The 25,099-nt window shown below is 32.3% G+C and overlaps 3 protein-coding genes across 4 annotated transcripts in view; 1 reads left to right on the top strand and 2 right to left on the bottom strand.

The window, feature by feature from the left end:
• LOC115239901 (facilitated trehalose transporter Tret1-2 homolog) overlaps nucleotides 1–3,469 on the bottom strand; it is an 18,827-nt gene extending 15,358 nt beyond the window's left edge. The window contains exon 1 of the mRNA XM_029814737.1: nucleotides 3,455–3,469. The gene's annotated coding sequence lies outside the window, so the exon portion shown is untranslated. The remainder of the gene's footprint in view (nucleotides 1–3,454) is intronic.
• Nucleotides 3,470–4,098: 629 nt separating this feature from the next.
• Nucleotides 4,099–5,615, bottom strand: LOC115239902 (NADH dehydrogenase [ubiquinone] 1 beta subcomplex subunit 5, mitochondrial). Its single transcript, XM_029814739.1, has 3 exons — nucleotides 5,471–5,615; nucleotides 4,671–4,882; nucleotides 4,099–4,567 (listed from the first exon to the last, which is right to left on the bottom strand). Exons 1-3 carry the CDS (start codon nucleotides 5,553–5,555, stop codon nucleotides 4,322–4,324), a joined length of 543 nt encoding a protein of 180 aa, XP_029670599.1. The 5' UTR covers nucleotides 5,556–5,615; the 3' UTR covers nucleotides 4,099–4,321.
• Nucleotides 5,616–8,155: 2,540 nt separating this feature from the next.
• Nucleotides 8,156–23,957, top strand: LOC115239889 (facilitated trehalose transporter Tret1-like). 2 transcript variants are annotated; one of them, XM_029814719.1, is made up of 9 exons: nucleotides 8,156–8,592; nucleotides 11,772–11,940; nucleotides 18,327–18,456; nucleotides 18,850–18,985; nucleotides 19,742–20,198; nucleotides 20,643–20,892; nucleotides 21,102–21,308; nucleotides 21,416–21,608; nucleotides 21,908–23,957. In XM_029814719.1, exons 2-9 carry the CDS (start codon nucleotides 11,921–11,923, stop codon nucleotides 22,150–22,152), a joined length of 1,638 nt encoding a protein of 545 aa, XP_029670579.1. In that variant the 5' UTR covers nucleotides 8,156–8,592; nucleotides 11,772–11,920; the 3' UTR covers nucleotides 22,153–23,957. The 2 variants fall into 2 exon arrangements, with proteins under 2 accessions (XP_029670579.1, XP_029670578.1); XM_029814718.1 differs by lacking the exon at nucleotides 8,156–8,592 and adding an exon at nucleotides 10,965–11,161 and having other exon boundaries at nucleotides 21,908–22,192.
• Nucleotides 23,958–25,099: the final 1,142 nt, after the last annotated feature.

The following is a 25,099-nucleotide window of genomic DNA, read 5'->3' as shown; positions in this document are numbered from 1 at the left end:
ATTCCTGCTATCAATTATGATATATATTAGATTGTTGTATTGACAGGACTTACTCTATAATTTGCAGCGCGTTCACACTTTCAATATCGTAATACCTATATTTTTTGCAATATTTTTTACAATCTTCACGTACACGGAATGCGTGAGAATGACGATTAATTACAAACGTATTAAATCGTATTAAATGGCGCGATGACTGATATAAGAAAGCTCGAAAATTTATTTGAGATGCAATTTATGATATCGTATAATTTTCATTAAATTCAACATTACGACGACGGCAATCGACGTGACATACAATTTTGACTTCCTGATGCTGATACATCATATATTTGAAACTGCATAAGAATCGCCGTACCGTATTGTTACGGATGTAAACATAACGATAAGCAATGACGGAAAAAGATTTGCAGGTCGATGTTGAAATTAAGTCATTTGCCATCGAAGCGCCGCGATTGCGTAAAGAAAGATTCGTTGGAAAATTTTATCTCGCTTACACACACATACATACGATCATAATAACGTCGATTCCTATGGAAATGTCTCCAAAAAAAAATATTCGCACGAAAAAAGTAACATTTGCATAGAAATCTCGAAGCGACTCGATTGCGATGAATCATATACGTATCGTTGTATAACTATGATATAATAACAGGGCGAATACTTGCGTAACGTCGCGCCTAATTGTTTCTGGCTATCTCTCGCGCAACAGTTGCTAATCCCCGCGCGCAATTTATTTAAGATGAGTTTTAATTGCAAGAAGACACCAAGATGCGAGAACGATCATCTTATAGATGTAATTGCGCGTAATGAAGGGTTTTTAGAAATTCCTCGCAACTCGATGTTTATGACCGTGCAACTACGTATAACGACATTGTAATTATTGAGTATGATTGTTACGATATCGTTATTCACACGTATGATGTAACACGTAACAGGTTTATCGTACTCGATTTCGAATTCGCATGTATACGTTCAAAAGAAAAAAAAATTTTAATGATTCAGATTGTTGTAATATAATTAATTTCCGATTAACATTGAGAGAGAATTATTAAAAAAAAAATTAATTTACTCCCAATTATATAAATAATATGATTATAATTGTTGCGGCAACAATTTTTATTTAGCGCTTATTGAATAATATATCTAATTTGCAATTAATTATCTTACTATCTATCATCAAGATATTTATGTTATATATATCTGGCGATAAATTTACGAATTTCTCTCTTCGTGTTACTAAACGTCAACTAAGTTTTAAGCAACGATAATGTTGTAAAGTTTACCTCGCAGATGCGACAAATTGAGAAAAGTGAAAAGTTTTACGAATTCGTACAAATTTTCGAAAATCAATTAAGCATCTAGTGAAATCATTATATAAGTAGATCGATTTATAACAGAGAGGAGACGGAAACATTCCAAGAATTCGCGAAAAAAATGTGAATATTACGAATTCTTTACGTATTTCGATACAACAAAGATAATTATCTTATTTCTTTAAAATCGCAATTTTTGAAATTACTTGCGTATATATCATTTTCTGTTGGACAGAATCGACAAAGTCAAACAAATTAAAACGTCAAAACGAGAAAAACAAAGATCTCTCACGCAACACAACGTAATGACGGCGTCATTTGTAATCGCTCCCCCTGTAATTGCAGAAAAGTTGCCGCTATGATTTGTAGCGAGAATATATTACCACGTTAGACTTCAATTACTACAATGTCAATCTTATATCTGGGCTGATTTATTGCACAGTTGTAAATAAAAATTTTGAAATAAAAAAAAATATTGTAACCCTGTGTCATAATATATGTATATTTAAAATAATCCCTATATAATTTGACATCTGCGTAATTCAACACCGAACATGACGCTATTCACACGTTTTTTGCAGTTATTTAATGTAGACAAACACTTTTGAATGATATAATTATGGATTAAAACAACCATCAATGCTATATATACCTTCTTCCGTTGTTGTTTGACATAAATAAACAATTTCAATTTTAAATAAACATTTTAATTAAAAATAAATTCTAATCTTGAATAATACAATACGAAGAATAAAGGAAATTATAAAGTCTGTTAATCATCATTTCTTTACGTTAAATGGTCAAATGACGACGGAAAAACGTGTGAATAGCGTCACGGTCTGCATTGAATTACGCAGATGTCAAATTACACGAGAATTATTGTGTTGCATTATTATATGACAAATTATGAAGATTTATAGATATGCATACTTCCATTGTGAATTAAAACGCGGACGAAAAATCAAATGATAAATTGTAAGTAAATTTTGTGCTGTTCATTATGCTGTTTGCGTGGTCGACGAGGCAATTTGTATTTGTATGCGAAGTACGAGATACACATTATGCAAGATACGCAAGGCGGCCTTGACAATGACCACTGCCGCTGTACGGGTTACGTTGGTACCGACGTACCACCGGCTATCACTGTTGTTAATGCGTCGACAAGATAATCGTACTAACAATAAAATTGTAAGAGACGATCACTTGCGCGTTTCTCGCGCAAAAACAAACATTTTTTGCTTCCTCATAGAGGAAGCTTTGTTTTCGTGACAAAATTTTTTTTTTTTTAATCATTTCTATGCAATGTGCTTATGATAATTGCAAATCAAAAAAATTCGCGTGTATCTTTCATGTAAATCCTTCGACTGACTATAAAGTCGATTTTTTTCCCAACGATTTTTGTAATTCGATACTACTCTTACTTTTTTTCAATAGTTATTAACATGTTCTTAGGTATTTAAGTATTAAATTAAAGTTTTTTAATTTAAATAACACTCCCACACGTGACAGTAGTTGGAAGAAATATATGTTAATGAAAACAGGAAGCAGTAGAAACGTCCGGAATATATTCGCGACAGTGATCAGGCCATAGAGAGAAAGAAAAAAAAAGTGAGAAAAACAATTGATACAGAATTGCATTAAAAAAAGTCGTTGACCTTCTTGATTCCGCGGCCAATATTCTCGATTAATCAACGAACTTGAAAGTGATCGAAGGAAATGATTATCAGGATAATTATCGAGATGCATTCGTTTCTTACAGTGCGCTTTAATTCAATGACACGCATGATCGGTCCTGCCTTTTTCTTAGAGTCCCGAAAGATTTAGTTTATTTCGGACGAAATGCACGAGAATTAAAGCAAAGACTTGAAAATGATTCAATTTCTTTAAACTTTCAAAATCAAAATGTTTCTTCTACTGATTTGATGCATAACGTTTTTCTCGCAAAAGGGATTGCGCTCAAAAAAATTATTTTGATAAAATAATAAAATAACAGATCGTAAAATTCTTTTAATAAAAAAATGCTTATATAAATATTGAAAGTTTGTCGGTCTGAAAACAATTGAAGCATAAATACTGCCATTCAATCGAAGAAATGAAACATTGAATAGAAATCTATATATCTAAAGATCAGTACTTACCGCAAATTAGAATCGTTGATCGAACTGCGTCAGTATGTGAGAAAAAACGTAAATATATATAAATTAGACGTAAAGTTAGAAATCAACATAATAAGAAATCGCATAAAATGCGCACTTACATTAGGCTTATTTTCATTAAAATCTGTTTGATATTTAATCGTATGTGATTCATGGTTATTATATCAATCTGAATATATAAATTGTGTTTCTTCCAAAAAATTGCATGATTCTACTTTTAAATGCAAAGTACTAAATACTAACATGCTTAACATGTTACCATTTAGTACTCGATAAATATTACAAATGGATAGTCAATATGTAATGAATCAATATGCATTATATGCATTTTAATCTCGAAATAATGATCACAAAATCGAGAATGATAAATTAATGAAATAATAATCAGAAACATGTAATCAATACTACAAATAACAGTTAATAATCAATTAAAAATTGTACTTATGCATTGATCATGATATTATAGATTTGTTCTTTATAACTGAATTGGCTGCACTAGTTCTGAGTTTATCTTTTTCTTTCCACATTGGGAGAAAGATAAACTCTGAACTAGTGCAGCGAGTTCAGCTATAAAGAACAGACTTTATAAAGGAAAATGTATCGCATTATACTTTCCTCTAAGGAAGTTTTTAATTAATACTATTTTATTAACTATATTTGTACAATGCGATATATTTATTGGCAGAGATTTGACATTGCAAATATTCACTCTGCAGATCACTTGATCAAGTCCTAGAATATATGCAATCTACATATTTATATATATATATATATATACCTGATAAGGTAATTTTTTTAACTCCCGCAATATTTTAAAATCAGAAATAGCCGTTATGAGCAAAATAAATTTTACTCACGCACATTGAGCGTTTTGTCTAAAGATTCTCTATATGAGTACAGATACTTAGAGGCATAGAATTCTTTAAAGTAAGGACCTCTGTAATCGCGATTCTGACCCATCGCAGCGTTCACCTGCTGTTCAAGAAGCCTAACTCTTCTGACCTGATCCTGATGGTATAAGTAATGCAGAAACTTTTCGTATTCTTGTTGCTGCGATGGAAAAAGGTAACGTTGAAAGAATCTTTTAATGGGATGCTGAAACAAATATGAAAAATATGCTTAGATAGTTGATATGCCTAGTGTATCAAAAACATTTAAATCATCTTACAAAAAAATATTGCCAGCATGTACATCTTACCTGAAGATATTCCCATTCTTTTGGGACATAATCCTCGGGGATTTCCTGGAGTGTAGCAGGACCAATAAAGACGTTAATTAAAGTGATTGCAATTCCAACAGGAACAGCACCAAGTAATAGATAAAAGTTAATCCAATCTTTTGTTTTGTGCCACTGGAAGCGGCTCGGCTGTATGGCAAATGTGCGTTCTTCGGACATACATCTTATTTGTTCTAAAAACATGAAAAAATTTTTCAGAAATTTCTAAAGTCAACTAAGACAAATGGATTAATAGTTTGAGATTAAGAGAAGATGTATCAATAAAATCCCAACAATCAATCAATAGCGATACAATCAGCTATTATTATAACCAGTCATAATTTTTATTAATAAATCAATTTATATAAATATAAAATATAGAAAAAGATAGAAAAAATCTGTATTAAGAAATAATAGTGTAGAATCACTAATAAATAACATATGGATAAAAAAACCTAATCTTCATTATAATATTCAATGTTAGGATATTATCATATAAAATGTTAGCGGTGTTAGAAACTTTAGAAATAATTAGTACATAAAAAGTAACAATCAAAATTAATAAAAATAAAAATTTTAAGTGTTTTATTATTTCATAGGCATATCTTTATATTCGAATATTTTCTTTTATTCTACGACACGGGTATCCACGAAATCATATTCCAAAACACTGTGCATGGTCGTTGCGTAACAAAACACCGGTTTTCGCAAGTGCATCGATAAGGTAAAAAGAAACACTCGTTTAACAATATAATTGTAAGCAATCGCGCATAAATAATCACCGTTCTTCAACAATGCCGTTCTAAATCCGCCGTTTTGTAGCAACTTTCGATTCGCAGTGCGTAAAATGTTACTCCACGCCGCCATTTTTCTCCGATACGAATGAATATGAGATTTGAGAATTAAATCAAAATAGAGTGCTTACTTGCCGACTGCAGAAAAAGAAGAGTCGCAAAGTACCTAATTTTTATCAACAGATAACTATAGATGGCACTATAACATATTTTATATGATCGGATAAAATGTTAATAAAAATATTTCTTTTTTTATATTAAATTTAATTTAGTGTACAGGAAAATAAATACTATTAATTATTAATATATAATTTGAATTAATATACTATTATTTAGAAGAATACATTAATACACTGTTTAATTAAAAAGAGTTATTAATTATATATATATATTATTAATATACAATTTTATTAATTTAATATATATGTAATACCACATAACAACAAGAAATTTTATTTTTATCAAATCATGAAATGTCATAATACTATCTAATTAATATACCGATGATTAGAAAATTATTAATGTGCTAAATAAAGAATAGTTTTATGCTAAATAAGTGCCTAATTAATAAAAATAATAACTTCATATAGAGAAATTGATTTATATTATGTAAAAATAAGAAAATAAAAGATATAATCAAAATTATATATTGATATAAACAAAATTATTTTAATAATTGTGCATTTTTTTGCAATCAAAATTCTTTGTGTATTTTAATTTTAATAATTTATTATATTATAAAAGAAATTTGCGCCATCAACTTTAACAAAGTACCTATCTCTTTCCCGTAATTTAGATAAACAATAAAGACATCTATTAAGTCGAAAATTGTTTTGTCACAATCGTTTTAACACGTTCGTATCAATATGATCCGCAATAGTGGACAGCGATATTGTCAATTAAGCCGGGTTAAGTGAACAATTGAACTTGAGAAACAATTGTAAATTATGAACACTCGGTAATCCTCGTGACAGAATCCAAGAAAATTCTGAATATTACTGCTTGTATCGTTTTTCACATCACGGATGTTTCTTTTCCCTTTAAGTATTTTTGTTTTTATGTTTATGACAAAATTCCAATCATGATGACGGTGCATAATTACATATGTAATGATCACGCGACACGAATGATAGTAAAATGACTTCGAGCATTTTGGAAAGAGAAGGAAAAGAATCTAGTGTTAATAATTAATACGTTATAAATTTCTAGTGTCTTTGGATATGTGTGTACTTGAGTTTTGCGATACCAAATGTCGACGTCAGCAAATACGTTATCGAAGCTAAAATAATACGTTACTCTTTCAAATCATAAATAAAACTCGATACAAAAATGGCAAATTTGCATAGCACAGAGTATCTCTTCACAAATTGAAATTTTGCATTCTTATGTAATAAAAAGTGCCGTTTAGGGTCGCGTTAAAATGTTACGAAGTTGTTCTCCATATTCATGAATCGCGGAAACGAGAGCCTAGCATCACGATATCTGCCTGCTCAAGTATAGTTGATTCACAGTCACAAGAATTTCAAGTGCACGTTTCTGAGATATGTCGCATTGTCGTATAAACATTTCCTATTCTTTCGTCGATTACGTGAAGTAATGGATTAAAGATAATGGCATAAGAGGCTAGCAGGGTAGTGAGTTGGAGAATGAGTCATTAATTTTATACAGATCGATACGATAGATATGACAACAGTGAAATGCGTAACCTTGTATAATGCCTTGATGGATTACCATTTATACGTTTTTTTCAGGTATAAATGTATTTTTATTTGTTTACTCATTAAACTTTGGAAACTGATAATTATGAGAAATTGATTAATCTCTTATTATTAATTTAACAAATTTTTACAAAAAGTTTTTTAACTTCTCATTCCAATTTCTCTTTTTATTTGTTAATCTTGAAACTATTTTTTCTTTACTAAATTATACTAATAAATGTCATAATTAAAATTCCATAAATAAATAACATAACCTGTGTCTAAAAATTAAAATAAATTTTAAATAATTTTTCCAGAATTTTAATTTCAGATTTAATTACAAAGATATTTAAAAAGTTAAACATTGGCACATTTCAGCTTGAGATTTCGTCTAAAAAAAAAAAATAAATAAAAAATAAAATCTGTGACTAAAACAAAGATTGAGGGTTTTATAGTGCGCAAATTTCCCAACATTTCTTCGGCATCAATAATTTCTTACAAAACAATCTTTCATTCACCGAGTCGGTTCTAAGTAAGTGGGTCGTATGGATTATGAGTCGCCCTTGTGTTCTTTCCTCGATTTTTTCATGCGCTAACAAAAACCGGAAATAAATCCGCTTGTTATGTGAATATTGGAAAAATAACGAAAATGTGAGAGAAAAAATATAAATCATGTGGTTAACAATCCTCCCAAATTCTACAATTTTAAATTAATAAATAAATATCAAAGTCACAATACCGTCTAGATTCTTATATATATATATATATATAACCTTTGTGATATGAAATATTTACAATCTTTTTCTAAGAATCTCGAAATTTTCCACGCACGGAATAATTGCACATAATACAATCATGAGCTTAATATACGTAAATTAAAATGTTATGCGTATTTCGTAACCGGATAACATCTTCATATTACTTGGTACTAAAGTTCTTTGTGTATCTTTCCAAACAAACATCACGCTGTAGAGAACAATGCATAGGACGAATCAGGAAGCAAGGCAAGATCGAGATCGGTCCGCAGCGCGACAACAGGGTCTTAGCAACCCTTACAACGATTCCGTTGGCAATGTGCGGTGACGGTGCGTGAACGCAGGCTGAGAGGATCGGGGCCGTATGTAGGGGAACGAGGCGACAAGGTTTTCAGAGGCTCAACTGGCTCAGTCGCCTACCAACCGCGGCGTCGAACAGAGAAGCGGGTTTGTTTGCTGATCGATCCTCGAATCGCGTCATCGGGTCGTGCCGCGTCACGTCAATTCCTCTTCCCACGAGAACAGCCACGGAAGTGAGAGAAAAGAGCCCTTCCGATCGTCTTGGTCAAACTATTCTTACTCTCGTTCTTTTCCCTTTGTGAATGTTCACGACGCCCGGCGAGAGATCGATTCTCGGAGCAGGACGCTGCTTGGAGAGGTGAGTGTGCTCCGCTAGACAGGACTCGTGTAGATTTACTGTGTAACTCGACAAACTATAGAATTTCAGAATCTCGCGAGTCTCATGAATTTTAGGACATATTGTATATAAATGTGTTATTTCTAATTTAAATGATTTTAGATTTATCTATAGTAATATATTTGAAGTTGATTTTATTTTTTATTTATTTTTAGTACTTATATTATTATTATTATTATTTTATTAAATGATAACAAGTGCATTTAAAGAGAAGGCTTACTGACAGCGCGTATACCTGTTGGTTTATTTACTGCCAGTCGTTCGCGACGCTGTGTCAGGGCGTTGATCCGTTTCGGATCGATCGATCCTTTCGAGGTTTTGTAAACACTCATAGCATACAGAGAGCAGGCCAGGCCATCAAAATGTCCGATATTAGATTGATTCTTCTTCGAGATCTTCTGAATTTCCTGAACTCTGTACCTGAAAATTTGTTCGCCATTAGTACGATTCTTTGTTGTGCTTTATAAGATCAAAACTGAAAAAAAAAAAAAAAACTTTCGTGAAGTTGTTACGACAAAAGCTGACGAAGCAAATACTGTCATCATAATATGAAAATTTCTTATAAGTCAGAGTTTTGATTTAGTAAAGAATAAAAGCGAATCCTGTCACAGATAACGTAGAAATGTAACGAGATCGATGGACATGTTTTGTAAATTAGCGGAAGTAAAGAACGAGGATGGGGAATGTTATCACAGGCCGGTGCGGCTTATCGGAAGGAAGTTTAGTTGCGTTCAGTATAATACTCATTCATCGAGACATATCAATAGTTTCGTAAGGTTTACAGTATTTAAGTCAGATGCGTTCGAATTTATATACATTTTTTAAATAAAGTTTACGTTTCAATGACAACAAAAGTATTTTCGCGACGATAAATATTATCATCGTAAACATTTTTCTATTTGCCCTTCGTCCATATCTAACAATAAGATGTCAGCAATTTGAAATTCATCCGGAATACATTGGTTTCAATCCTTGCTATAAACTAATATTTAAATCAAGCTGTATACACATCACAAACTTCATACATTATTATTGACGTTATGCAATTGCTTTCGCGTTGCAATAGACGATTTTTACAACTTTTATCTTATAAAGCAACGTGTCTGTCTCTTCACAATGTCACGAGAACCTCGTAAAATGGCTTAAGGATCGATTGCAACACTGCTCATTGCTGTTTATACAAAGTCGCTGGAAAGGCAAACATTGGCTTACTAGATTTATTTTCTCTATTACATTTTATTATAGCAAAGGTATTATTCACATTGCTAGGTTCTCGTTTTCCTACTAATTTTGTGTGAAACCAGAATTAGCACTAACTATGATTAAGCGTTTTTGTTCATTTATATCATTATTATTATTTTTAATTTAAAATAACGGAATAATTTTAAATAATCTGTATCTGCAAGTCACATTCATATGATTACAGCTAATGTCGTTCAATCTATTATTAAACTATGCAATTGTCGGTTATATAATATTTAAATTTATAATAAAAAAAATTATACAAAGAGATTATATAAGGCACGATCAGAACATAAATATGAAACATATGACAAAATAAACTTAATATTTTGAAATAAAATAGATATAAAATATTTATACACAAAAGAGAGATTGTTGGTTAAATAAGATTAATCTAAATTTTTGAATAATAATATTGCTGTCTATTCTTCTAAAAAATTCTTGAGTTGTCCATGCGTCTCATTTCCGGTGAAAGACACTTTAAAAGTGTCGCTTTCACAAGCTAAGTGTCCACGTCTTAGAAGGCTTTTTAAATCATAGAGGGAAACTGTATATTAATATGCACCGACATTTGCCCCAAGAATTTGCATAATTTTCTCATGTTTTTAACGTCAGTAAACTGTAACAAAACGAAGATCGTTCGTTGCGACAATTGTGTTATTCGTTGCAAGCAGTCTTCTTTGCACCGCGAACTGCATAACATTTACCTATGAATGCTGACTAATTCTTTTCTGCTTTGCGTGACATTGCCGACAAGAAAAAAAAAAAAAAAAAAAAAAAAGATTCGCGACACAAAGATCATCGACGATTTTTTACTCTTTCAAGCTAATATCTTATCGCGAACAAAATTGGTTTTCCTTTATCAATACAAGGTTTATATCAACATCCAATTTAATATGATTCAAACCGAAGTACTAATTTGATTAAAAACCATCATTAATTATAGCGAGTACTTTATTAATCGAAAAGCTACGAAACCATTTCTCTTTTGCCTTTTTCTTTGTTTTATATTCCTGGGCAACTTTATTCTTCACGCTGTCAGATTCTGGCATAAGCTTCATTGATTCAATGATTTCTCGGTTCCTTGGTGCTCACGGGTCATTGGGGGAAGTGATGCGGGATGAAAGTCGAGTAAAACGCGCGCGCATGCGAGTAATTTAGATGAAATCGCCGGCTACGACGACGATGAGCTCGATTCTTGTGGAACCTCTGGTGATCGTTAGCCATCATCGGAGCCGGAGAAACATTTGATAGCAATCCACGCTCACGCAATCACGCAGTTTACTCAGTACGTGTTGCATCGATACAAGTTTTCTCGCGAATAAGTATATGTATATAAAGGTTCATATAACGAAGAAACTAGACGGCTAATGTTAATCATAAGAAATTCTATAGAAACTTTCTTTATTATTTTATTCTCTATCTAAAGATAATTGAAGAGGAAAAGTGTGTATGTATGTGTGTGTGTGTGTGTGTGTGTGTATGTGATATGCATAAAGGGCGTGTAAGAGAAAGAGAGTTCTGTCAAAAAATTGGTGAAAAATACGTATCGGGCTGTTTCGATCATGAAATGCAAGGAGAAAAATCGGTTATGCGTCCGACAGAGAAAGTTATGCACGCAATACTAACCACAAAATTGCTGCACCGCTCTGACCGAGATATTAGATAGTTTCATTGAAAATTCCGTGTATAAAGAACGGATATAAGGCAACCGCGTAGTTAATCCGCGGTCCAAGTCGTTATTTATAAAAATCTGATCCATTTACAACTAATTAAAATCTGACGGAGAAGGAGGTGTTAAACCATAGAAAAATAAATTTTATGTGATGATATTATAGAATTTTAGAGACAATAAATTTTATTAATGTTATATAACAATAAATGGGGATTAATTTCAGGCAATAAAATGTTGGCTAGTCAGGACAATATCGAGCAGAGTTGATGAAGGCCTATTCCTGGAGAGGCGCCTAATTGACTAACAAGAGGAAGGAGAGGAAACATATTACTTGTTAACTAATAGCGATTGGAGTGTGAGGCGAGAAACACAATGGATCCTTACTCATTAAGGTAAATATAAATAAATATAACCTTATCAATTATATCAAAGAAAACGCGAACTATATACAAAAACTTGCGATTATATAACGAGCGGTGATATGATGTTGATCTTCATGTTTGATAAAGTTAAAGTGATTAATAAGTATAAAAAAACTGTGTATGAAACAAGTTATTTTAAATATTTCAAGTCATCTTCCTTGATTTATATAACTTTAATGTGAGTAATTGGAAGAAAGATTCACGCAAAATAAAATCGGATTAATAAATAAAATGATTATTTTATCTCTATCAAAAGTTAAAGATAACTTCTAACCTCCTGACTTATCAACTAGAGAGGAGCACGCCTCACAGATACCGAAATATAAAATTGTTGTTTTTTTTTTCAATTGGACGATGTTTTAGATGTATTCGACAAATTTATATTGTGTTTACTGACTCTACATATTTATTATATCTGTGTTATTAAATCCTTTTTCGACTCTATCTATTTATTTATTTATTCGCTTCAATTTTAAATTTATCTGTCCGATTAAATTTGCCTTGAGGATGGTCCGAAAAATGGGCCGAAACGTTCACTCGTTATCTAATGTAAATTACTGATATGCAGTTAAAATAAAATATGCACTCCACTTACCGCGTGAACTCTTACTTGCCTTTTTTACAATTTATTTTATGAATGAAATAAATTTACTACTTCGATAATGAACTAGATTTCTTTAATTTCAATTATGCGCGAGAAGTAATTCTTCAGATCTCGACACAGTGTATAGTTGGAAGAATACGAAAGGTCTTTTTTTTTCGAAATGTCTAAGATACACAGAATTCATTGAATAAATAAGCACATAATCTGTCTCCACAAAAAACGATCCATCAAATCTTCGAATAAGTTTCATATAGAGTTTTTCCTTTTGCTCTTTATCAAGGCGATCCCTTCCTACTCGCGAATGATATGGAACGCATGACAAAGGTCTATCTAAAGCCTACCCTGTAATCTACTGATCCCTTTTTTTTTTTACTTTGACATTTTCTATCTAGTTAGGTCCCAAGAAATTTTAATTCTATTTTAATTCAACGCACAATACAAAAAACATTTTTAAAGAAAGGTTTTCAAAAATTTCATTAAAATTTTTTTTCTCGACAATGAAAAGCTTTTATTTCAATATGTCAAATATATGTGTACGAGAACTTTGATACCGCTCTCAACAATCTCTGAGAATTATGTAACAATTAGAGTATGATTCTGAATCAAAATAAAACATGATGGACGTTTTAAAAATACAGACGAGCGACCTTACGCCCGCGGCTATCTTAACAGGAAGACTTACTCAAGGAACCAGTTTTGCAAACGTAAAAAGTTGAACTACCTTTGATGTGGCAGAAATAAAAAGTTTTAAATCATATTTCGCGATTCCAGCATGTTCTTTGTACACATGTGTAAACAGTTATTCGATATATCTGTGTGTTTTAAAATTATAAATTAAAGTCTCCGTGATAACATTGTACGATATAAAAAATTTTTTATATAAAAAAAACTAGATAGTTTTCTGGTAAAATTTTGCTAATTTTTTTATATTGATATAAATATTTAAAAGTATCGATAAAATCACATTCAAATTCAATTGCTAATAATAAATTATCATTGGTAACTTATCGTATATTCGATATTTTATCTTATATTTAAAAATTAGGAACAATTTCTCAAGTTGTGCGCAAATATCGAAATAGCTTTCTGTATAATCCGGGCGAGATAATTTAAACAAATAGAAAATGAACGGAAATCTCGCGTATATGTATCTCAACATTGATATATACTTAATAGATAATATTTTCAATTATATCGGCAACAGGTTTTTGAGGTCGTATTTGAAAGGAGGGCTCGCGAACGAACACTTGATCGCTCTCCAATTAACCTTCGACCCCGAGTTATGCGTATGACGTTAGTCAAGCTCGTGACAAATTGTCTTTCGAACGTCGTAAAGATGTTTGTGGGGCTCGACAGGCACAACAATTCGCAAATATTTCTTTAATGTCAAAAGCCACCCACGTGCGCACACTTTGCCGGCATCTCGCCGGTAAAAAAATGCGATCGACAAAAAGAAATGATCACTTTCAAATCGATAACGATTCATACATATTAATCACGGAAAAAGAAGATTGTTATGAGTAATTTTAAGATCACCTCGCTTGGCATAAGGAATATGTATACACGACGAAATCGCTTGCGATGATGTAAGTCGCACGTGATCGTCTCACGGAAAATGACTACCCTGAATCGAAATGAAAGGAAGTTGCATTACGAAGTATTTTTTATGCGACCGTTTCATTGCAAAGAACAGATTTGATGACCTATTTTTTTCTTAAATTTCATATACGTCGAGTTATTGTATACAGTTTATCAACAGAATAGATAATATAGTAAAATGATATGAAGAGAAGATGAATAAAATGTCTCGAGTCTTATCAAAAAAATGCTTGATAGAATTCGATACTATCACTATATGTATTAAACATTTTTTGATAGTACTTTTATCGAATCTGATTCATTTTAAACGGTTCTAAGATATCGTGTTATCGATGACGCTTAAAATTATTGTTATACTTATCATTATCATTATGCTTATCATTATGTTTAAAATTATCATTACGATATTTATAGAATCTTTTATTTGTAGCTATTTTTATTATATGTCTATATTTTTCTACCTTAATTTTTGCAACATTAATGACGAATAAAACACTGGTGAAAAAATTGTTTCGCGAATATATCAAAGATTTGTCCGCCCACTATTATGTCACGCTAGTATGATGCTTTGTTGAATCAGGGCCAAGGTTAAAGTCACGCGTGGTTAGGCCAGTTAGACGCGTCTACTTTTAGCAACGTAGCCTTAGGACAATCTCACAAAGAATCCTTCAACCGGCAGTAGCCGTGATTTGCGATTCGAAACCCGCACGGAATAATAAACGCGTCTATTGTACCTGTTAATAATAATAATAATAATAATAATAATAAAAAGAAAGAATAAAGTCAATATGCCGTCTATCGCTGGAGAGTTGACAAGAGTACGAAAGTCTCGCGAATAGATATATTTTCAACAACACGCAAAGTATGTGTAATCCACTACAGTAATTAACTCCCCGTCGACGTGTAGCAAAGTGAAATAACTACTTTCCGCTTATCATTTATGCGAAATGCCAAATACCGTAGGTACGTGAGCGCGATCGTACAAATGTAGCTATTAAAAAAGCGGGATAAAAAATTTAAGTCTGTACGCCCGACGAGTAAAGACTGACGAAAAGAAACAAAGAGTACACCCCTTATGTCCGTGAGCAAACTATTATATCGGATAGAATCGTTATTCCAAGAGTCGGTAATTTAAATAATTTATTTATGTCTGTGCCACGTGTGCCTTGCATATTTCGCAAAGAACCTCGTATTGTTCGTCTTAACTTAGTATAACAAATCGGGATATGTAGACGGAATAATAAAAAAAAATATATTACCCGTGAATATTAAATCTTTTCCTATTCTTTTCTCCATTCTAGTTGTACAAACAAAACTAGAAAAATAAAGAACCGATATAACAATGACTGAATCTCTAATATATTGTTTGTAAAAAAACGCATTATTCAAGGAATGTAAATTTGTGAAGAATTAATTTTAGATTCGACTGAGGCTCTTCTGATTTCGACGAATAGTAACATAAATTTTTGAATGTTTAATTTAAATTTTAAATCAAATATATTAGATATTATGTATTAAATAATTTATATAAATATGTTATTATAAATGAGAGAAAGTGAATAATATTGATTTTTAGAATGATTTTACTCAATATTTCGCGCTTTTCGTATGATGCTCAAAGAAATTACAAGCATGACCTTAACAGAAATAGATTTTTGGCAAAGAAGGAAATAATAAACTTATAATCTTTTCGAGAAGGCATGTTTAAGAAATAACTGCATTTCGAAAATCATCGCATTTTCTGATGTAATGGCGATTGCAAATAATGATTAGGGAGCCAGTCATCATTAAATCTGTTCGCGAATTTCACAAGAATATATAATCGTGCATCGGATTTCATAAGAACCTAATCATTTTATTCTCGTCGGATAAGTGAAAGAAATGACCATGAAGATGCACTACGAACACGCTGAAAAAAAATTCCGAGTAGTGATTATTAATTCTTTCTATACTTCAATTAGAATGTAAATACTTTTTATAGCAGCAAACCAGCAGTACCATATTGCACATAAATTCATTAAACTGTAATCTGTTTGTTTTATTAAAGTTATTGTAAGAAATTGGTTTCAACGGTTCATGTGTAATTACATGTCAACTAATACGTGCTAATTTACTAAGCACGCAATCGTATCTAACCAAGATCGTAGAGATTTATTTTTAACCGAGACTAAATGCAATCGTCTCTTTAATAAGAACATTTTAAACGCTTCGTTATATGTATCACATTAATTAGTCGTCAGCAAAGTGCGGAAAAATTTATCTAATACGTGCTAATTTACTAAGCACGCAATCGTATCTAACCAAGATCGTAGAGGTTTATTTTTAACCGAGACTAAATGCAATCGTCTCTTTAATAAGAACATTTTAAACGCTTCGTTATATGTATCACATTAATTAGTCGTCAGCCAAGTGCGGAAAAATTTATCACCATTGGAAAAACTCAAATTTGCCGATATTTATTTAAAAAAAAATTGTATATATTACAAAATGTATCATAAAAATCTCATGAATTATGTAAATTGTATATATATGCAAGATATTTAATTATTTAATATAATATAACAGAATTATTTTCAATAGACTGTCGTTTAAATTACAAGAAATTTTCACTGATGAAATATTGGGAACAAAAAATAATATTTTTGAAATTATTACAGCGCACATTTCCTCTTAAAGTTGTTAATAAACGATATTGATTTATTGCAATAAATCAGATAAATGAAGCACGATGCAAAACGTTCTATTAATCGATCCGCGTGATGTCATTGCTATGCAAGACAATATTGTCTGGAGATTATCGTATTTTGACATTGCATGCATTTAGCAGACAGCATAACCATCGACTTATATTTTTACACGATAATTACTTGATTACATTTACTCGTCATATTCTCTGAACTGATACGCAGACATTTAAACAATATCACGTCGTAAATTAAAAACTAAATTCATATTTTTTTATAAACGAAGCTAAATCACAATCAATAATGAATTATTTATTTCGCTATTAATTGATTCACATTTTATTTATTTTATTCATAAATATGCTTTTGTGCCACATGTATTTTACATCATGACAATCCTTTTCTTAATATTTTTTTTTTAAACCGATTTGTATAAAAAAGTACAAGATGTTTAACCATGGCCATAATAAATAAAAAAGACATTTATTGCAGACAAATATCACATCAATAATATTTGTATTCGTAAAAAAAATTGTATCTAGAAATTTTTAGATTATTGATCCCATATTCTGAAGAAATCAGTTTTCGTAACACATATAATATTAAGATCTTCAATTCGAAGAGTTTATGAGAATTTACACGAAAGAAATCTAGATTCGATAAATATATATCTTTATTTATTTAATATAATCGTATTTCTTCTAAAAATTACGTGACTTTTGTATATCACGTGAAAATCGTCAATAAAAATATAACTGCTTATATTACAATTTTATATCCAGTCCGACATTTCCGATTTATCGAATAAAAGGAAAATATATTATTGATTGAAACTGATAATATATTATACATATAAGAATTTCATTATATAATAGAAATATACTTTCTTTTCTCTCTTTATTATATTTTATTTACGGTGCACTATATTAATTAAAATCTTATATCAAATATAAAATATCTTGTACACATATATAATATTATCTTGCAATAAAATATTAAGCCATCATGTGTTATACTATGATGATAAGAAATGCTTATGTTAGGTTCAAATGTTATTTATTACAAATATTTTGATTGTTATGACGGTTGCGTATGATAATACTTTTGAATTGAAATTCAATTCGAAGTTTACGCAACGTTATTAATGCCGGATCGCGTTTTGAAACTCCCGTGAAATCGAAGTGTACGATCGATGCGATAAATATTTAAAAACTATCATTTTAAAAATAACGCGAGATAACAGGCAAACATGACGTATTCGTCGACCCATCGCTTTAATGATATGCAGAAATGTCGTACAAACGCACGCTACAAACGATCGCTGTAAATTGCAACAAGTTCGAAACAGTCGTAAATTGTAAAGAAACGACGGTAAAATTCGCGCGAGCACAACGATATTAACGACAGTGTTATTTATCGTTCGGTTTATTTGACGCTCGATTAATGACGTCAATTATTTGTGGTTTCAGTGTGGAGCGAGAGGCTTCAAAAAACATTGAGGAGAATGAGCGAGAGTGCTTCAAAGACGCGATCGTCTCGAGTAGAAGTCTCAACAAAGGTTTCGTCGAGCCGACGAAGCTTAAAAATGCCATCCGAGAGGTACCAATTATCCAGCGAGAGATAACTGCTCGCTTTTATTTTACCGCAAAAACCCGTTTTCCACGCAGATGTAAAATCTTTCCTTTCTTTATCCTTCCATTGAATAACATTCAATCTATCTTTTCTTCTCTTTTCTCCGAATATCAATTAAATTTAAAAATAAGATTCTCTTACGTTTCAATTAACAACTTCAAAAAAAAAAAATATATATATATATATATGAACAATTTATCAATATACTTAATTGTAAGAGAAATTATCATGTATGAGAAAGAAAAGATGTGCAGATAAAAAAAGCGGTGATTAAGAGTCTCGTAGAAAAATAGCAAGTATCGCGAGATGAGATTTTTATTATGCGGAAGAGCTATACATGTTGGCTTTGAACTTTTGTAGATTGTCGCGTGCATCGTCGCGGCATCTTTCCACATAGCAGTAGGCCTCACTATGGCATACTCAGCGACTCTCATTCCTCATCTCGAGAAAAAAGATGCAGAGCTACATGCCACGAAAGAGGAGACTTCCTGGATAGGTGAGATTGCAGGAATACATAGCATACGAGCAGCAATAGAGATACGCATTATTCCGTCAAGAGGAGATTACGTATTTATAATATTAATTATAAATTACAATAAATACTTAATTGCCCTGTTCCGCGAATAATGCATTTATACGAATAATTCCTCGAAATGATACGAGGCGATAACTGTTATGATATCAAAAACGTTCATCGGAAAATATGTGCATATAGAGTGTTAGATTTTGCGCAGTCATTATTGATAACATTGACAGATAGCCGTCTTTTCCATTGATAAATCATCGCGAAACGTCAAAGTTGTTGGAATTATCAGAGGAGAATCACGTGCGTGTCTGCTGTTCGAACGGCAATGCTCAATCAAATTTCGTGCTCTGATTAAATTCGCGTTACGCAATTCAATTTGCGTCCATCCGCATCGCAATCTTCGTACAACAATGGACATTTACTGTCTTTGTTATGAGCATGCTTTTAATCTAGAATACCAACAGCCATTGTTGAATTCTAATCAAATTTTTACTTTAAATTATCGATAATACATGTAAAATTTTATTTTAAAACGTATGAATGCGCATAAAAGTTGTAAATTTGAAGACGGTTCCGAGATTAAAATGCATGGAAAGATATTTGTATATAGTAGAAATGTGCATATATCTCAGAGAACTAAATAAAATAAGGTATAAAATAAACGCGCGTGAAAGAGGCGTAAGATCAGAGGAAGCGAAAAGTAAATAAGATCGATCCGATTTTTAGCCAGCCTGGTCGTCATATGCGCGCCGTTTGGCGCCTTGTTGGGAGGCTTCCTGATGGAGATGATCGGTCGATTAAGGACCCTACAGATCGGCGCGATCCCCAGCGTGATCGGCTGGATACTTATTGCCTGTTCGAGCAATATACCGATGTTGCTAGTCGGTCGTTTGCTATCCGGAATGTCGACCGCCCTGGCGACCTCGCCAGCGATTGTCTATATCACCGAGGTGGCCAGACCGGAACTGCGCGGCTCATTGATCTCGTTTGGGCCGACATTGGCGTCGTTCGGAATGCTACTGTCTTACTTAAAGGGCGCTTACTTGGATTGGCGATTAGTCGCCTGGCTCAGCATCATCTACTCGATTGTGCCCGTCATCATGGTGCAGTTTTGGGTGCCAGAATCGCCCGTCTGGCTTGTCTCGAAAGGACGCATCGATGAAGCCAAGAAGTCCCTAGTATGGTAAATCCAATTTGTTAATTAAACAAGTTAACAAAATTCTTTTAAACAATAAGATCAATAAATTACTAATAAGACGCTTTAGTTTCTCATTTGACAATAATTAATAATTATAATTAATAATTATAATTAATTATTGTATATAGTATTGTACATATATATATATAAGTAATTAATTACTATAATTATTATAGTTATTAATTATTAATTAATTAAAAAAAAAAATTAGTATCGATGAAATTTTAACTTTGTAATTAAATATGGCAATTGAACGTAATGATAGACTTTATATGTATAACTTGACAACCTACTGATATTCGCAGCAAAGAAAATATTCTTCGCGATAAACTTTCAAGATTTTCCAAGACCCTAAAACCATCGTGTAATTTTCTTGTTTTAAAGCGCGCGTGCGTATGAATGATTAGCAACTCTAGTCTGTTGGTCTAGGCTTTACAAAAACGAGAAATCGCAAGGCAAAACGTCAGTGGTCGAGGCGCATTTTACTACCATTATGAAAGAGAACGAAATTAAATTGAATGAGCAACGGCGGAGCAAACACGGCAATGTGTCCAACAAATTGCGAGGGTTCTTGAAACCGACCGGATGGAAACCCATGGCGATACTTTTCTTCTTCTTTTCGTTTCAGCAGTTCTCCGGAATTTACATTACATTGTTTTACGCAGTGACTTGGTTCCAGGTAAATAATATATAATCATTCTTTATATATATATATTCAATAAATGTAGACATTTGATTTCTCTTTCTCTCTTTCATATTTTCTAATGATGCATTCAATTTAATTATAGTGATTTTTATACGTAGAAATATTCGATTATTATCAATGATTGATAGTAACATCGCGATTGATAATAGTAGTAGAAATGCTATTAAACCTGTGATTTATAGGAAGTGGGCGCTGGTGTGGACGAATATTTGGCTTCGATTTTGGTGGGTCTGACGCGTTTTCTATGTTCCATGGTGAACACTTGGCTACTGAGGCGATACAAGAGAAGAGCGTTGTGCATAATTTCGTCCTTCGGGATGGCTCTGTGCATGACCGTCTCCGGCTATTTCTCATTGAACATCAAAAATGGCGATCGCAGCGGCTACTGGGTAAGTTTCAGGATGAGGGTACCACACACTTGGTATGTGTGTGCTTTCGTTTTAAATTCCATTTTCAATCCTACAGACATGCAAAGAGGTGATTTCAATGTTCGCAGGTGCCGGTGCTCTGTCTGTTACTTTACGTGTGCACATCGATGGTCGGGATGCTGACTATTCCCTGGACCATGACGGCAGAATTGTTCCCGACCGAAATCCGCGGGATCGCCCACTCCATCAGTTATTCCATGGCGAACGTGCTCATGTTTGCCGCGCTGCAAAGTTATCGGAGCTTGCAAGCTTTCCTAGGAGGTACGCGACACTCTCTATATCTTATAATTATTATATACTAAATCTTATCTATGATGAGACTTCCGTATCCTGATTACATAATCCTGATTAGATATCTCTCTATCGATTTGATTTTTTATTCAACTTTATTTGTATTATTCAATATATTTGTATTTTCAATATCTTTATTTCTCTCTCTCTATCCTTTAATCTAATCTAAACGCTTTTAATTGTCAATGATAAAAATTAGCCAAAGAATCTCTTCCATATCTGAAAGTGATAAAGCGAGCTCCGATTAAGAAATTGCATATTTTGTTAAGGATCATATGCGGTACAATGGTTTTTCGCCGGTGTTTCCGTGGGCGCGGCTCTCTTTGTGTGGCTAATGCTGCCGGAGACACACGGGAAGAAGTTGTCAGAAATCGAGGAGTACTTTCACAACAATTTCTTGGCCTTGGGAGCGGAGACGAAAAACAAAAAGCGGCGAGCTAAAAGAAGAACTCAGCAAAAGACGAAAACGCCGACGACCGAGCCGCTCAACCCGAAAACTGTGCAAAACGTTTAAGATCTTTTCTTCTTTCCTTTATCACGATTTGCGAATTTTGTATGAAAGAGTTCGAGTGGTCTCAGAGAAAGTGAGCAAAGTATTAGATATTTAAACCACGCAACTGGCCGATTCTTTCATGACCAATTTTGTAATCACGTGATCGTGCATTTAATTGCGCACACGAAATATTCGTTATCCGCTTAAAATGCCGGTCGTTTAAATACCAATGATAGTAAAATTCAGTGTTCGATGTGAATCACATTTAGCGAAAAATATCCGGCGAGAATATTCGGAGAAGTGTACAATCTTTTGAAAGGACAATAAGTAAAGAATGAAAAAAAAAAAAAAAACAAAGACAAAGGATGTTTCTCCGATGACTATTTCACGCCGGACTGAAGCTGATAACACACATCGCGAAATATATACAATGTTATTATATAACGAAAGAAAGAAAGAAAAAGATAGAGAGAATAGTATCTTGCAATTTGCGAAAATATACATATATGTTCCATGGTAAGAATGTCCATGCATAGTACTTCCATTTCTTTTTCTCCTACAAAGATTTCGCGCGAGAGAATCAACGTTACAGTATTATGATATCGATCTGATGTCGCGATAGGTAGCTAGGTAGATTATTGTCATAGAATGATTAGAGATCGCGCGATAAGGAGAATCTCTATTTTCTTTTAAACAATATTATCGTTCCAGTCACGTACCATTTTTCTACAGTAGCATAACTCTGCGATGGAAAAACAAAATAGAGATGATATAAAAGATAATACAGATAATACACGTCGAACACATAATTGCAGTATACAAATGTCGGAGACTTGCAATAATTGCAATTGTACCGCTGAACTTTAGGATTTTGCAAAAGATCAAGAGTATACAGCGGCGAACTTGCAATAATTTTTTTTGGAGTCGAGCAATTTCTTCGCATCGAGCTTCGCGAACTTACTGCGTGTGCAAAACCGAATGGAAAATTACGCGGACGATAATGAATTAACTAATTACCTAATGGATTCGTTCGACTTCGATCGCGTTTGTCCACGCGTGGCGTCATTTACTTACAATTAGAGCAAACACTTGAGTTATGTTCGGGAGATACTTAATTTAGCGTATTAAAAACTATTTAGACGGATTGTGTTTGAGAAGAAATAACAAAAGTCATCATAAAAACGTTGCGGAAATAAAGTATTCATATTTTATTTTCTAATATCGTGCAAAAATATTTGAAGAAAAAACAACGATACGAATATATAATCACGCGTCTTTTATTTAAGTTTATTTAACAGATAATTAGATATGTAACTAAAAATTATTGAATTATTTAATAATTCTTTTCATTATAAATTGTAATAAATCAGTAAATAATTTAAAAAATATCGCATGTATCAACCAGATAATAATTAAAAACCTATTACTATATACCAGTTAGTCTTACACAATCTTGCTTGCTCCGTCTAAATAGATTTCAAGATGGCGTCGTCGAACTATGCAAATCTGCGACGAATGGTATTCGTCAATTCGCACGAAGATCGGGCGAGCTTTATATTTTTTATATCTCGAAATAGGATATATTTTTTAATCGATAGATTATCATAATAAATAAACGTTCCGATTCTCGTCTCGAATTGATGACTCGTTAGTCACGATTTTGCGCAAGACACGCCGTTTCATCTCCGATTAATGACCGATTTTATCGAAGTTGTGATCAATTGTCCGATCATTATGCAATTTATCATACAGTTAATAAAAGAATCAGTTAAGCTAAACATAAGCTCAATGCAACCAGTCATCAATAAATATACTTTTATCACGGGTGATATTGTTTTTTCTTGTTTCTTTGTTTCCGACGAAAGTGGACAATTTTAAAATATTCAATTTATCTTACACTAAGAATGTAATAAAGTATTTTTTGTAATTATTCGCACGTGAAAAGAACGACTTAAAGAATATTCGCATTTTTGCGAATAAAGATTCTTTCTTACAGGTGGCGAATAAATTCTTATCAAGAGCATTTGGATTGATTACACGAGATTCTGAAAGATCAAAAGGACAAGATGCTATTATCATAAAAAATGCGCAAAATTAGAAATTTTACATGTTTTTTCTGCGTTCCGTCGCTCTTCTTTATGCGATCAAGATAATATTTATGTCGATATATTTTGTATCGTTCTACAAGCCTTTACTACAGTATACACGATACCATTGTAAAGTTATATTGAATAAAGCGATTGTAATATTAAAAATACTTTCCTAATTTTTTTTTTTTTCATTGTAACCAAATAAATAACCAAGAATTGTTTAAAAATTATTAGTAATTATTAGTGTAACAATTATTAATGAAACAAAAATTAGTCGCTTAATAAATATTACGATTACATGCATATTTTTAATTATTTTTCAATAAAAATGCAGGATTAATTAAAAAAGATCAGATTGGGACTAAACGTTTATTTCCTCGGAAGATTCTCGCAATATTCCTGATAAGTTTTGACTTTGAATTAATGAGCAAACAAAGATAAAAATCGTTATTGCAATTGCCAAGCTCTTTTGCGACAATTTCGTACAAAATTGTTATTTATACCTAAAACAAAAAAAATGCAATTCGCATTAGCCAACGAAAATACGGGAAGTAGAAATGGCTCTGCTATTTTGTAGCAATACTTTATTATGTCACAAGTGTTGGCAATTACAATAACAATACAGTAATATATCATCTCTCGCAATAGTTTACGATTTATCGGCGTGAAAAAATCTCAATAGAGTTCTTTTGTTTTTTATTATTATATTTTCCTCGTCTCAAACTCGTTACGCGCGTTACTTTTCTCAGGAATCAGAGGGGAGGATTGGAAATAAGACACCGTGTATATCTTATTTTTCGCGAGGGGAGCGAAGAAGGGAAAGCGCAATAAATATTTCGCGAGCGATCACTAATACAAAATGTTTCATAATCATCGGA

The sequence above is a fragment of the Formica exsecta genome, unplaced genomic scaffold (assembly GCF_003651465.1).
Source record: "Formica exsecta isolate Colony F162 unplaced genomic scaffold, ASM365146v1 scaffold4, whole genome shotgun sequence".
Taxonomy (NCBI): Eukaryota; Metazoa; Arthropoda; class Insecta; order Hymenoptera; family Formicidae; genus Formica; species Formica exsecta.
The sequence above is the reverse complement of the archived record's forward strand: the minus strand, read 5'-3'. Positions and strand labels throughout refer to the sequence as shown.